Below are 15,868 nucleotides of genomic sequence, written 5' to 3'. Positions count from 1 at the left end.
CCTACTTAGCTTCCAACATCTGATTGGATTGGGCTTGTCTTGGACTATCCTGGTTGGGTAAAAAAAAAAAAGTTTTTAAAATGATGGATTAGATAGATAGAAACTATCAGCCTTCCAATGAACAAGGGGCAGGTTTCTTAAATTTTCACCCCGTACGTCCCACCCCCATGTATTCACGGGGAATGGCGGGGCATCCTGTCCCACCACAACAGCACGGCAGCAGCACGGATCAGCTGCCGCCATGCATAAAGGGTCGTTGAGAACAATCTTTCAAGTTGTTTTTGTATGGTTCAAACTGCATGTTACATTTTCTTCTGCGATCACTTTAAAAGACTTCTTTCCAAAGGCAAGTGCAATTTTTTCAACAGTAAGAACAGCATGGAGGGGAAAAAGCTCTAATAATTTCCTTTCCTTCTATTTTCCTGATGAAAAATCACCCTTGAGGAGGCACCTAGATTTTCCCCCAGTGGAGCTAAAAGCAGCTTTGGAGGGCTGTTTTTCAGTATAAAAGCAAATAGGAATGTTAAGATAAGTCCTTCTCTTCTCCACCCATCACTGCTCTTCCCCTCAAAAAGTTATCTCAGTGCCTAGAGTGGAGGAGGGGGGGGCCAAAAAAAAGGTAACATGTTGTAGAGGTGTTGTATCTGGAAAACGTAGTTTGCCATCAAGACTAAAAGATCATGTAATAAGGACTAAGATCAAATATTAAGAATCAAAGAAATAAGGAATAAATCTGGATATTGAGTTTCTGGTTTTACACTGGAAAAATTGAGAGTCCTCAGAAAAAAGTGTTGCCTACCAATTTTTCTAGGATTTATACAATTATTTTTAGGACTTCATATTCCTACTGTAGAGATGTGCTCATACATCTTCCAGCATTTCCTTTTGTTGACTTGTTTTGTTTATTTCATTATATCCTGCTTTCTTCACCAGCAGGGACATAAAGTGGCTTACATCATTCCCCTTTCCCTTGTTTTATTCTAACAGTTCTATGAGGTAGGTTGGTTTATGACTGGCCCAAGCTTCCATGGCGGATCAGTCTGACAATATCCGCTAGAGTTTGACCCTTATTGAACACTGTGTTTTGAGGATGATATGTGTGAACCTGGAAAAGAAGCCTAGAGCCTTGTATCCGAAATCCTTGCACACAGTGCATACTAGTCATACTTAAAAGGTTTAAGTGGTTTTCATTATGTTTGTATATTGTTTAGGCCTCTGTAAAATTAACTACAGCAGTCAGCAGCCAGGAAGTCAAACTGGTTGAGGTTGTTGTAGTTCAAGAAAAATAATTCCAGTTTGGAGTTCAGATTTAGTTTGACACCAAACTCAAATTGAAAGTGAGATGGAACTTCTTTATTTTTCCTAAGTGGGAACAGACCATGAAGCGTTATTTGAAGATCCAGCTTAAATCAGTCTTGCTCTCTGTGTGCAATATGGCACACTGAAAATATTTAGCTGCCTCCATTTATTTACTGGTTAGGGACCTGGGAATCCCCCAGTTTTTACAGTTCATCTCCAGGCAACAAATACCAGTTCCCCTGGATAAAATGGCTGCTTTAGAGGGTGGGCTCCACTGAAGTCCTTCCTCACCCAAATCCTGCCCACTCCCAGCTCCACCTCCAAAATCTCCAGATATTTCCCCACCCAGAGCTGGCAACCTTATTACTGTCTTGTGACATGACAGATAGAACTGGAGAATTATCATTTTTAATACTGCCTCAGACTAATTCACACAAGACTTTGGAAAGTAGAATAAATACATGCTGGAGTGAATGCTAACTCCTATTCCAATACTTAAAAGTGGAAGGAGTCTTTCTAGATTCACATTAAAGGAAGCTAAAAATTAAGAAAGAGAAACTAATTTCTTACATCTAATTATTTGACTTTTATTTAAAACAGGATTTTTCCAATTAAAGATGTACCTGTGGAGCCTGAAGAGCTCACTGTTTGGTTATATCAACGGTTCATTGAAAAGGAGGATCTCTTGTCACACTTTTACAAAACAGGTGAAATTTTTTTTTTAATGCTCAGTGCTTTGGAAGCATGTTTCCATTTAATGTTTCAATTATTTGTAACTCCTTACGCTAATACAGTCATGTGTCATGACTCCAAATGGATAGCGATACTAGTGTGTTGCTGTAAGATCAAGCAGGAGCCTTGTGGCACATTAAAAATTCGCTAAACTTAATTCAAGCATATATTTTCATGAATCAGATCCTACTTCTTCAGATACCTGGGGTGTATATTCATTTTTCAGGCACCCTTGTAAGCAAAGTTACAAAAAGGGAGAGAGAAATCTGTTGTAAATCATGTTATAACATATTCAGGTATGAGTCCCCATCAAAGAGACAGGAATACATGCTGTTATTCCTCACAGGAGATGAGGAGAAAGTTCATTAGCTCCTATCCTTTCACGAATTAAAAGTTTGGTTCTGGGTGAATGAGGAAGAACTGGCCAAATAAGGCAAATATATACTCAAAAATGGTCAGTAAAAGTTCAGGGAGAAGAATGTACTTCAGAATTCAAGCACATTCTTCTCCCTGAAGACAGTACAGAGATCAATCAACACTTTGGATCAACAGAACTTGCCAGTACTTAGGGAGTCACAAGTCTAGCCATGATATCAATACCAAGGTATTCAATCTCTTTCTTCTGCAACTCCCACTCCTCCCTCTCGCCTTTCTAACTTTGGTGATAAAAGTGTCTACAGATAGATGGCATGTATAAACATTTTGCAAAGCTACTGCATCTGCTGATAGAAGAAAACAGCCCTTTAAAGTGACAAACCAGGGGTCAGAGCTTAGCTCTCCTCTCCTTCCTATGGCTCTCCATGACCAATTATGCACAGGGCCAGAAATCTGGGATAGCGGTAGCAGGGCAGCCCTGATTACGCACCCTGCTGCCGCCATCCCAACCCTGGCCTGGCGCAGCACCCTGGAAGACTCGCAAAAAGGGAACGCAGAATCATCCACGTTCGCTTGGATGCTGCGGGTGCCAGAGGGGGCTTGGGGGTGTGCCAGCCCTGTGCATAAGCAGAAGAGCTGGGCCGAAAGGCCCGGTCCATCCCATCCCTCAACCTACGGTGTCCTTAGAGGGACACTGCATGCCCCTGTCGGCTCCATGAAACCGCGGAGCCGATGGGGGAGTCCCCCCACCCCCACCTTGGTGGGAAAGCGGCATGCCACTCCCCACCATTGTGTGGTGGGGGCCCCATTCCCCCCCACTCTCTCCCAATCACCTCCTTGCCGTCGCTGCCTTCAGGCAGCGAGTTGGGCTTTCCAGCCCCGGCGTTATGTGCGTGCGTATACGCGCGCCCATGCTACGTCGGGGCAGCCCGCATACTCTAGGGGATTCCTCTCTCATGAGTACATGGGAAGCCTGTTGTGGCTGCTGCCGTGCATAATGGGTCTATGAGAGTCAGCATGGTATAGTGGTTAAAGAGAAGTGTACTCCAGTCCGGAGAACCAAGTTTGATTTCCACTTCTCCACATGCAGCCAGCTGGGTGATCTTGGGCTAGTTACAGTTCTCTTATAGCTGTTCTCACAGAGTAATTGCCTCATAGGGTGAGTGTTGTTTCATAGAATTGTAGAGTTGGAAGGGGCCAGACAGGCCATCTAGTCCAACCCCCTGCTCAATGCAGGATCAACCCAAAGCATCCTTAAGCATCCAAGAAAAGTGTGTATCTAACCTTTTTGGGGAGGAAGAGAAAGGTGTTTGTAAACAGCTTTGGGACTCCCTTGGGTAAAATGGAATATTAAAAAATATTTAAAAACAGCCCTTCTTCTATATGGGTGCTGTAACTTCAGCTGACCCACACACTTACCATTTTGAACTGAATCAGAAAAAGTTTTCCTTTGATCCAATTTAAAGTTGACAACCTCAGGAAGCCCACAAATTGTACTCAGAATTAAATGCTGTCATGTGCACACTCCCATAAAAATCAAGTGTTTCCTGAGTTCTGTACAAGGGAAGAATTCCCCAAGCGGAAGCAATCTGTCACTAAACCACACCATGATAAGGTTGTATCCAATTCAGACAGTATGAGTCAGAATCTGGAATACATGAATAGTGGGCATGTCTTTTTCCATATTAACTAGGGATCTGTGACATTTAAACAAGTCATCTTCATCACCCGTCACTAAACTGAAATTAATCTGTGATTTGTGGTAATGAACACTAGCTAAAGCAGAAGAAAATTTCCCAGCAGTTGAAACACTTGAAAAAGTGTGTGTGACTTCAGCCTAACTCCTGACTGGTTTTAACAGTTTATGAATCACAATTTGTAGCCTAACAGCTTTACCCATTATTCCATTAAATTTTAAAAGATAGAATACCTATGCCATTAAAGGTTTTCTGAATCTAATAGAATTCTCAACAACAGATCAATCCGATGTCATTTGCTACAGAGATTTCCTGTACAGATAATTAGCGTTACCAAATTACTGTATATACCACTCATAAGGTATTTTATGTAAGTGTGTCAACCACTCATGGACAGTCATCTTTATCCGTTCCTATTAAATAAAAGGGTAAGGCCACCTGGGGAGGAGTTAGGGTGGACCCTGTCCAGGATAAAAACTCAGAGGGTCCAATCAGGAGCCGCTTCGTGGCTCCTGATTGGGCCCTCTGAGTGTCCATCTAGGGCCAAGCAGCCAATGGGGAGGCGCGCAAAGTGCCTTCCTATTGGCCCCTCACCAGGACAGACCAAAATTCCATTCAGCCAGCCCAGTCTGGCTGCCAGTCTGCTCCTGACCACCGCAGGGATAGGAGGTCAGCAGGGCTGCCAACGGGGCTGAGAACGGAGGCTTGGACAGGCTGCGCCAGCCCTTTTTGCCCCAAGGCTGTCCTAACTGTCATGTCCAACTGTAAATTGCCTCAGAACCCTGACAGAGCGGGCAGGAGGCTGGAGAGTGCTCCCCCTTCCCCCCTTCAGGCCTGCTGCGAAGGAGCCTCTGACAGGCCCTGGCTGAGGGGAGGAGGCCTTTCCAAGAGCAACGCAGGGGAGCCTTAGGGGCCTTCCTTTTGATGGGGGGGACTTTCCCCTTCTGCCAAACAGTTGCCTGACAGGGAGGCCACAGAAAAGCCCCTTCTCACTTAAAATACTGCTCTGCCCGGGGGTTAGACACAGCCAAGCCATGTGTCTTTCTTCTTTGCAACTCTCTGCAGATTTGAAGCCACTGCACATCGTTATTCTGCAGAGGAAACTGGCTCTTTTGTCTCCTGTTTCATCTGCACAACAACCCTGTGCAGTAGGCCTCAAATCTTTCAATTCAACAACAACCTGTGTGGGAAGCCTTAAATCCAAGGTAGCCCTTTCTGCCTGGGGAGCTGATCTTTATACTCTGCAGGTGAGCTGTAATTCCAGGAGCTCTCCAGGCCACACCTGTAGGTTGGCTAACCCTGGGTTGGAAATATTCCTGGAGGTTTGGAGGTGGTACTTCAAAATCATACAATGCCTCAAAGTCCAGCCTTCAAATGAGCCATTTTTGCCTGCAGTTGGTAGGGAGTGGTGCAGGAGTGTCCCTCCTGGCCTATGGGTTATGGCCAGCCCTTACCAGCAACTGTTTGTATTCTGGGGCGCAGACAGACAGACCAGCATCAGTCCTGTGAGTCTGGAAAGTGCAGGAAGTTCTAAATAAATATTTACAACCTGAAACTGTAAATAGAGAACAAGTAAATGTCTGGAGACATAGTAACTGAATGACTTATTGGCCTGGCAAATAACCTTGGCCTGGCAAATTAAAAAAAAAAACAGTATAAAAAACCTTACCAAGGCCAAAACTGCTGTGCACAAAGAGTCTTCCTCTTAGGGTTGCCAGCTTCCCTGTGAGGCTCGCTACCCCACCTCCCTCATGGGGAGTCTGCTATGGGGAGAGAAGGGGAAGACGATTGGAAAATGCTTCGAGACACCTGAGGCATGCTGGGTCACTGCGGCCCATTTCCAGTTCTCTCAGATCTCTCACAACCCCACATACCTCACAGGTTGACTATTGTGGAGAGACAAATGGAAAAGGTGTTTGTAAACCGCTTTGAGACTCCTTTGGGTAGTAAGAAATAGGGTACAAAAATCCGTTCTTCTAAGGAGCTCTGCTTGCTTTCCTGCCGGCGCCCCTGACTTACTGCCGTCTGATGGGGAGTGCTGCCAGCAGGAAGAGGAGGAGCCGCAGCCCGGTACCGACTGATCCGCGGACCAGTCCCGGTCCCCGGACCGGGGGTTGGGGACCACTGCCTTAGAGCAACAATACTACACTGAGGGCACCCAGGCTGAAATGAGAGTTCTGGTTTCTGTCTCTTTCTCACTATACGTAGGAAGAGGAAGTGGACAATGGCAGGCATCCTGTCCATATTATAAATATTTGGAATTTGCATACAACCATTTCATATTGTCAGTACAGAGCTCTGTCCTTCTGCTTAGCCATAGCCACTAAAGCTTTTATTCCTGTATGCTCACCTGGATGGCATACTGAGCAGGTCTCAGATGAGAGAGCAATGCAACATGACGTGTATGGACTAATCTAAAGACTGGAAAACTAGGAAAGAACTCTCTGGTCTGGCAAAGCAGTTGGAGTTCATCTGGACATCATTCTATATCATGTGTCCTTCTAGAAGCAAAATTCAGCAAGCTAACAAGGGAAATCAGGTTGCCAAGTCACACAGATCAGATGACACTGGCATGATCATTAGGGATAATTGTATCATGACAGAAGGTGATCCAGTGGGCTCATTCCCTCAGAGAACCTCTTCAGATCTTGTTCCTCTTCCAGACAAGAGCCAAGTTGAGCAAGTCTTATAAGGTAAAATTTGAGCAGGGGTAGTGGATGGATGAGAGCTGCAGTACTGACTCTAGGAACCCCCAGCTTTGCGTAGTGGTTAGGAGTGCCGACTTCTAATCTGGTGAACCGGGTTTGATTCCCTGCTCCTCCCCCACATGCAGCCAGCGGGGTAACCTTGGGATCGGCACAGCACTGATAAAGCTGTTCTGACCAAGCAGTAATCAGGGCTCTCTCAGTCTCACCTACCTCACAGGGTGTCTGCTGTGGGGAGAGGAAAGGAAGGCGAATGTAAGCCACTTTGAGACTCCTTCGGGTAGAGAAAAGTGGCATAAGAACCAACTTTTCTTCATCAGGATAATCACCATGGCAAAAACAGGTATTCTGGTTGTGGGGGGCACACGTGAAAAACAAGCCCTTCACTGTATAGTGTTTTCCCAGGTAGAACCTAAACTGGTTTTTGACACCACAAACCTGATCATTATTTCATCCACATAGGGATAGAGAAGCACTTGGAAGAAGTACTATAGTTAAGCCCAACCACTTTTTTTTTTTTTTTTGCTTAACTAGAGTTTATTAATGAATTTCAGATTTTGAGAAAGGAAGAAACTTGGACAAACTTTTGTTCAGTTTTGCCGTAAAAATGGTTACAGTATGAATGCAGAATTCATTCTAGGGAGAGGAGGAATATGGGATTAATCTCTAGATCTTGTGTCCACCACTTAAAAAAAAAAAAGCAAATGTCTATGCCACCCCAAATCCTTTTATACTCTGAAAAATTAGCTTGAATGTGCAACTGACAAATTTTACTACTTTTCTTTCAGGAGCATTCCCACCACTGCAGGGGCAGACAGAAGCTGTTTCCCGAGAAATGAACCTTAGCAATTTGTGGCTAGTTCTCATACAGTCCCTTGCGTTTTTGTCAGGTGGTATGTGGTACTGCATTCTTCAGTATTTTTATCAATGCCTATTTTAAAAGGGACCTGAGGACACAGTGAGGAACCAGGTACTTTTACGGAGCGCATCATGTTATGTGTGCAAATGTGAATGTACTAGGAAGGAACATACTGGATGGACTGTCTCCCCTTCTTTGGGGGATTTTAAACTTCACTAGAAGTGAGAAGCAGTAACATAGCGATCTAATGATGTATTTTAAGAACTGTCCATATTTTTAAATGGTGTGTGTTGTCCCCCCTCCCACGCACACCCATCAGCAAATTCGGCATTTGAACAGGAGACACAGTTATACAACCACCATGGGTGAACATCTTCAGCAAGAATGCTTTCACCACAGGTAGTTTCTGGCATTGTAGTTAAAACTTGGGAGTCTTCAGCAACTTTCTCTTCAGTAGTCTGTACTGCAAGTCTTGTGATAGAGATCCCTCATCTGCACAAACTTAACTTGTACTGTGATTAATCATTCTGGATCAGTTAACCTATTCTGCAAACCTGGTTATGGTACTGTGACTGCCCCATGTTACCCGTTTAGTAAGAGCATTTAAAAAAAAACAATATCTAAGTGAGGTCTTGTATTAAACATAGAAAAGGAAAACTATTCTGCACAAAGGCATTGCAGTGTCATGAAGTATTGAAAAAAATGTGTGTACCTCATAGAGCCATTTATTTCTGCCCTCTTTTTCTGACTTGAAATCTCTTGCAAGTATCCCTACTGCAAAGGTACTTCAAAAATGGCATCACTCAATCTATTTCCCATTTTGGTTTTAGAATGCATTTCATCAACTGATCATCGTTTTTGCAAAATGCACTTTTGAAAATGCAATACAGTGAAGGAAATGCGCATAGCTTGACAGAAACTTCGTTGTTGTTCCTAACAGGTTGGATTCTTGAGGGCTATCAAGAAGTTATGTGAAAAGTCTGTGAGTTTTCAATGCTAAAGTGTCTGAGTTGCCACACTCTAGCCAAAGTGGTAAGGTTTTTTAAACCTTCAAGGGGCCTTCATTTCCATTGGACACAATAGCACTAGAAACATCTGTGAGAGGGTTTACATGTGTAAATGCCAAGCACCTCAGTACTTTGCTAATAGGAAAAAAAGAGAGGAAGTTAGCATAGTTCCAAAACAATGTATTGTCATTGGGGTAAAATAATAGGAAGACATTTAAATATCCAGAGCTATGGTAAAAACTACCTTTGAAGGGCATTACTAAGTCTGCCACTTTATTGAAAAATGTCACTGTCATAGAAAAGGAATTTAGCTGAAGAGGCAGACGTAGCATTAAAACAGGGTTTCAGTTGATAATGTTACAGTTTATAATGGTCTTGGAGAAAAGCCTTCCTCTGTGTGTTATCTATCAGTCTTGGAATGTTTGGCATTATGTCTGTGTGACTACATAAAGATATATATAAAAGAACCATCCTAGAAACACGTACAGACCTGTAGAGTGAACTTTAATGACAGAATGTTGTCTTTTATGGACTGTATTATTATTATTATTTCTAAGAGCAAAGCCAAGCCAATAGTAGTTGTCTGTGCTGAATTTGCAGTATATATTCTCCTGGGTTTTCCCCCCCAAATCACATGAGAACCAGTTTTGGTGAGTAGTATATAAAATAAAAATATAAAACCACAGCATCATATTTTTCTCTTGTTTGAGGTGGGGAGGAGGGGCAATCAAAAGATACAAACTTCCCCTAGTTTGGTGTGTCTAATATATCACTTAATTAAATATGCCAAATATTGATCTTTACTCATGAAACTCATCACACAATGGATTATAGCTATGGTGCATTCTAAAAGATGGGGTGATGTATACAGCAGTGATCACCATCATGGTGATGCCTGTCATTTAACCTTGAACATAAAGTACAGGTTTTTTTAATGAAGCTTTTTGTCACATGTATCAGCATAAGAATAAAATCCATTTTGAGCAATGTCTTTGGAGGGGTCAGGATTCTCCCCCCACCCCCTTCATTATCTTTGCCTTGTTGAACTATAGCTAAAGCATTCAGTGTGCCACATTGCAGGAAATTGTTAATGAGTTCATTCCCTGACTCTTGATCTATATGTCTATAAATCAAAGTTCTGGGAGACAAGCATCATGGACCAGGATGCAAAGCATCAGCTGTTTTAACTATGTCCTATTTTGGAAAGGACATGGTTGTTCTAAAAGGAAGGTGTGTTTCTAAAAGTGAATAGTAAATGTCTAGGTATGCATTGTACTGGTTTCTGAAAGAATGCCAGTCACCTGCAAGGATGCAGGTTCTTCCCCCCCCCCCTTTCCTCCTAGCTTGTTTTTAACAGGCATTATTTAATAGGCCTAGTATGTACTACAAATACTGAGTTGCTGGCTAATGAAACAAAAGTGGATGGCTATATCAGCTCAACATGACCAGACATTCTACCTAAATTAGCTCTTTTCCATGTGGCAGAATGTTTAAGGCACTGATGGCTTTTGAATTGACAGTTTCCCTGATCCCAGTTGCATTTGTGTGAAGGTGTGTCCCGTTCCTTTTGTGAAACTCTCTACCGTGTAGCATGTTTGGATATAAGAGCAGTAGTCTGATTTTATTTTATTTTTTTACTGTCTATACTGGAAAATGTGAAGAACTTTAGAGCATAGTGTCTGCTTATGGATATCAGGATATGGCTATTAAGAATTCTGAAATAAAATGCACTATTTCATCCTACAGTCAGACTACTATCTTCAGGCTACCTACTCAGTCCACAGTAGCCTTTCTGAATTCAGCAGAACTAATTCAAAGTCTGTTTATTTTAGGACCACATAATTATGTAAAGTGATGAAGAAGTACATCTATGTGTATATTATATATACATATGCATACATATATTAAGCCCTAATGATAAACTAAGCTGGTCTAGTCTGTTTCAAGCATAGCTGTTCATTTGCTAACATTCAGTTTCTATAAATTAAGATTGGGTTAGGTTGATTGGCGAGCAATTGGCAACTGCCAGTTTTGTCCTGTAAGAGATGAGATTCATGCTAAATCTTGGTTCCTGTGATGTAAAGAGGGTACAGCTTGATACCCATACTTTGCATCACTTGATTCCACAGAGACAATATCATAGTCACTCACTTAACCCAGATGAGCACCTCCCCGTTCCTTTCTTGCAGTGGCTAACACAGGTTAGAGTTCATGCTTTGCTGTCAGCGTACATTGAAAAGAGTTTCACCTTGATTGGGAACACTCAAAATAAGAGGTTACTAATTTGTACTTGGTTCCTTGGAGTATGCTCCTTTACGTTCCCTCTGAATACATACCATATGGTGTCTGCTCCTGTCATGCTCCAGCCCATCAAACCTCTGCATCCCAAAATGGAGACTGTAGCTTGATTTGCATGGGATCATCATGCAAAACCTCTTCTGATATAATTCAGCTGATATGACCCACCAACACAGAGAAGCCTGTTTCAGCAGCCTCACCGTGGAAAGTTGTAATGATACAAACTGATCTTGGGATACCTGAATATTGTGGGTTTCTTGAACAAAATCCAGATAAGTGAATGGGATAAGCTATTTTGCTGTAATCCACTCACATTTTCCATTTTAAGTTTACTTTGAAGAATAACATGCCCAGTAAAACATTAACAAATTAACAATCACATTTCAATTTTCAATAGGGTGGAAGAATATATATATATCTAAAATAAAGGCTGGAAATTAGTAGAAGAAATTGCCTATAAAGTCAGCAGAATTGCTTCTTTCCTAGCTCTGATGTGTGTGTTGGAAATTCAGCTACATTTGTCTTTTATAATGTTGCAGTTTTATGTCAGTGTTATAACTAGGTAATGTAAAACATCAACTAGAGGAGACTTTTAAAATATTTTATGAGTCATTTACTAACAGGAAAACCATCAAGGTCTTAACAGTTTAGATCTACTGCCATCCAAGCAATGTGTGCCATTCACACACAGATTTTATCCACCTCCCTGAACTGACAATCTATTTTCTACAAGTTTTTGTGCAACTTTACACTCTGTAATTTATTATTAGAAGAATTTCCTCTTATGATTTTAAATCTTAAAGAGTTTTGTAGGATTCAGGGGGTTAGATCATTCTCTTGTTTGGAATCCATCAAAATAACTTCTGATTGGTTAATACCTGGCTGAGTCAGACTTGACCTCTCTTCACTTTCTTGTCAACAATTGATGACTTGCATGTATGAACTGCCTCTGTTGAAAATATTTATGTTTTTGAGATGACTTTTATTTGAATTACTTTAGAACAAATGCTTAACATGCAGTCCACATGCAATCATGAACTGGCCCAAGTTGAACACAGTTATGCCAAACAAGCACCCTTACCCAATTTGGTTTCTCTACAGCTTCCAGTGATTTCAATGGGATCATCCTATTTTCCTACTGGAATGAGGGGCATTGCCACTCCAGCATTGTGCCCCAAACTGGCTTTCGTATTGCTATGCAGCAAATTGCTTCACTGTCAGTAGAAAACAGTAGGCACACTTAAACAGCTAGATGTGGTAGCAGTTAGGCTTCATGGGTTGGAGCCAACCAGCTTTTCCACTGGTGGAAAAGGCTATGCAACGTGCATGGACCAAAGATATGGGACTGGGGAGTACAGTAAAGAAGGGGAATTGATTGAGATTGAAATGGAGAAGCTGATTGGATCTAAGCTCATGAATTGCCCCCTGATAAATTGTTACACATTTGGGACCAAAAATAAGTACCACCTTAAAAACTCACAAAAGTTATTGCAGCATAAACGTCTGTGAATCAGAGTTCACTGCTTTAGATGAAGTGAGGTCTAAATCATTTCAGCTTATGCTGGGATAAATTTTGTGGCATCTTCAATGCCACTGGATTTAAATTTTGTTTTGCTAAAATTAACTAAAATGAATATTCTTCTGGAATTATTATTTGGGACCAAAGTTAATGAAAACTTGAAATTTTTAAACTGGAGATTACCTGAGGAGTCGTTCCCCCCCCCTTTTTTCTTGATTGCCAAAGCCAAATGTAGTGAAGGAGGCTTATGCTTTCAAGTGCTGTATGGAAACTGAAGAGCTCTATAAAAGAAATGGTGTGAGAAATGGCATGTTTTTACCGAGATGCATTTGAATGTATAGGGGTAATTTGAAAGGAAAAGATAAAACTCAGTTTATGAAGTCATCAAGCTGTCATAATCAGTTTTGAATTGCTTTATTTCTACTATTTAAAACGTATGGATTACTTGTTCTCAAAAATTCTAAAATGTGTATGGCTGTTTAAGGGGGGGGGGGTCTATGCATTTCATTGCCACACTTTTTGAATTTAATCCAATTTTCACCCCACTCTGTTGTATAGCTGCATTATCTCCTTTTTCCCCCTTTGTGTCACATACAATCAGAATGAATGCACAACATTATATTGTGATTTTGTTAAAGGGCTGGTCACGTTGGATTTATGTTTCAACTATTTCATTCCTTACTTTTTTCTTAAATTTATTAAGCTATCAATGTGCTTTTTATAGCTAGATACAAATACCAAAAGATGCCCCCCCAGTGCAGACAAATAGATGGCATTTTTGATTTTTTTTTGTTCTTTATAATCTCCCCCCCCCCTTTGTGCGTTATAATTGTTTAAGTGGATGTTTGACAAGGAAGGGCAGAACTGCACCCACTATGTTCCATGCAATTTCAAATCAGTGGTCATGCTGCAAGTTTGTATATGGTTTATTAACAATGAATAGATTTTTTTTATAGTTCTCAGGAATATCAGATTTATCTTTTTGTGCTTGATGGGACAGTATTTGAGCTTAAAAATATTGGAATGTCAGGCAAGGAAAATTCATATGCTATTTTAACTCAAATTTGCTGTTAAGGTGTTGCTTGCAGTCATTTTTACAAAGATCTAGAATACAATATAAAACTATAAACATTTCATGTTCGCTTGATAGACAATCCAGAATTCTGAAGTAACTTTCCATATAGAAAAATGGGACTTCAGGTCCTTTCCTATGAACAGTGATGCCATTATATATATTTTTGTAATGTAATTATGAAACCACCTAAATTTAAGAAATGCTTTGCTTTTTAAAAGCAAAGGTGTGAGTGCCATTCAGTTTTGCTCTCTCAATTTAGGCCCAGTTCACATGAACAGCATTCTCTTTCCAGTGGAGAACACTGAATCAGTTAGGCTTGTGAGCCAGTAGAATTTGCAGAGAGGCACTATTTTAAAAGAATCACCACTTCCATGTGGGGACCATGTATATGACTTCAGCCACATGGCTTTCTTGAAGTACCACATTTGTGGAATTGAGACTAGTCACGTATCAGATCTCAGAAACAGTGCCTGAATGCTACCAGGCACAAATCTGGTAGCAGTCCTGCACATTATCAAGGTGCTTGCATGGGAACTACCATTAGTCTGACTAGTCAGCTGCTGTTAGTCTTAAATTGCATTTAAATTTGGTACATGGAAACAAATGGAACTCGTAGGAGCAGACTCAAGCACCTTGCACAGTCTAGAGAAGCTGTGTAATGGTTAACGTCTACCTCTTTGTTTCACTTACGGATTTTGTTTGAATTTGGATCTCTGTATTTGTGCTAATGATGAAAAATGTTATTTGTAAAAAAAGTTTTAAAAAATTAAAAGGACAGGAAGAACCTGACAGCTGAAGCTTAAAAGCATCAAAAGATCCAGTACTGACCAGCCCTGTTCTGCACATATTTGACAAAAGCCATTGTTTTTAATTCTTAATATAAACAATGTTTGTTTGTAAAGTTCCTTCCTGCTGGAAAAATGTATTTTTAAAAGAAAAAAAAATCCCTCTTGGCTATAAAGAATGTCAGCTGTATGAGCAGGTGTGACCATATCATAACATGCTGATCAGATATAAATTAATAAAATTTATACCTCTCAGGTCTCTGATCATCTTTGTGCTTGGTCTTTTGGGGTAATTTGTTACCATTAATGTGAATTTTGAAAAATTAGTTCATCTGGCACAGCAACAAATTGAAATTACGTGAATAATTTATACAATGAAGGTATAAAGTAGTAACTTTGATATGAAATTTATTTCATACCAGCATCAAGGCTTCTCCCAAATTGCACTGTTTTAGGCATCACCAAAGACTGCTGGAATCCAGCTTTGGAGACATTGATAACTTGCCTGCCTTTGCAGTCTATATTCATTGCATAGTATTTCCCTGAAAATTGATTCATGTGGGTAGCTATGTTGGTCTGAAGCAGCAGAACAAAGATGGAGTTCAGTGGCACCTTTAAGACCAACAGTTTTATTAAAGGGAAAAGCTTTCATGTGCATGTATCTGAAGTATGCATACACCCAAACGCTCATCCTTATCCATTGTTGTTCTATATATTTATGAATATATTTAGGGGGTGGGATGTGTCCGGCTGTCCAAGTTAGAATAGGGCCAATCAGGGTGCAGCCTGTTTTGCTCTGATTGGCCCTGGCCCTGCAGCTCCCGCCCTCCATCCCTGGACTCTAGCCTCTTTGCTCTCAGACCCCTCAGTGCCTGGAGCCAGCAGCAGGTAAGGGGAGAGGGCCCTGGGCAAAGGGTTGTGATGGAGGCCTTGCTAACGAGGGCCTCCTGCCCTGCTAGGCTGGGCCTGCTGACGAGGGCCTCCCAGCCTGCTGACTGCCTGCTAAGGAGCTCTGTCCCGCCCCACCCCACTTGATCCACTGCAAGCTGCAGCCCAAAGCCAACTTAAGCTGCCTGGCCTAGAGCCAGGGGAGGGGGCTCTTTCAAGGCCCGTTCTTAGGAATGGGCTTTGAAGCTAGTACTTTGAATAAAACTAAAACTTGGTTCTATTTTCTTGAAAGTGATGGTTGGAGACCCATCAGCCTATAGCTAAAAACATCAGGAACAGAGGGATTAGTGCCACCACAGTATGGAAGTATAAAGCTTAGTTAAGGTTTCCTGGTTGACTGATGGAGTGCCAGGGAATGGTATTTTTTAAATTTATATATTTTTTCCATTATGGAACTGTGCCCAAACTGAGCCTAGACTTAACTACTGTTGTACTTTCCCCTTCAGCCTCTGTGTTAAAAAGCAAGGTTAAAATAAAAAGCAAAAAGCCATGGTAACTGCATTTCTGTCACAAACAGTTTCTGGTCCCTTATTGCTGGCTTGCACATTGTTTCCTATGAGTACCAAAAA

The 15,868-nt window shown here is 41.4% G+C and overlaps 1 protein-coding gene across 1 annotated transcript in view; it reads left to right on the top strand.

Moving 5' to 3' along the window:
- The window catches only part of LPGAT1 (lysophosphatidylglycerol acyltransferase 1), a 97,883-nt gene extending 83,265 nt beyond the window's left edge, over window positions 1-14,618 (top strand). The window contains exons 8-9 of the mRNA XM_077338625.1: window positions 1,900-2,006; window positions 7,597-14,618. Coding sequence (XP_077194740.1) covers window positions 1,900-2,006; window positions 7,597-7,748 — 259 coding nt within the window. The 3' untranslated portion in view covers window positions 7,749-14,618. The remainder of the gene's footprint in view (window positions 1-1,899; window positions 2,007-7,596) is intronic.
- The last annotated feature ends 1,250 nt before the right edge of the window (window positions 14,619-15,868 follow it).

Source organism: Paroedura picta, chromosome 1 (assembly GCF_049243985.1).
Source record: "Paroedura picta isolate Pp20150507F chromosome 1, Ppicta_v3.0, whole genome shotgun sequence".
NCBI lineage: Eukaryota > Metazoa > Chordata > Lepidosauria > Squamata > Gekkonidae > Paroedura > Paroedura picta.
Note: the sequence above shows the minus strand (reverse complement) of the source record. Positions and strands in the feature narration are given on the sequence as shown.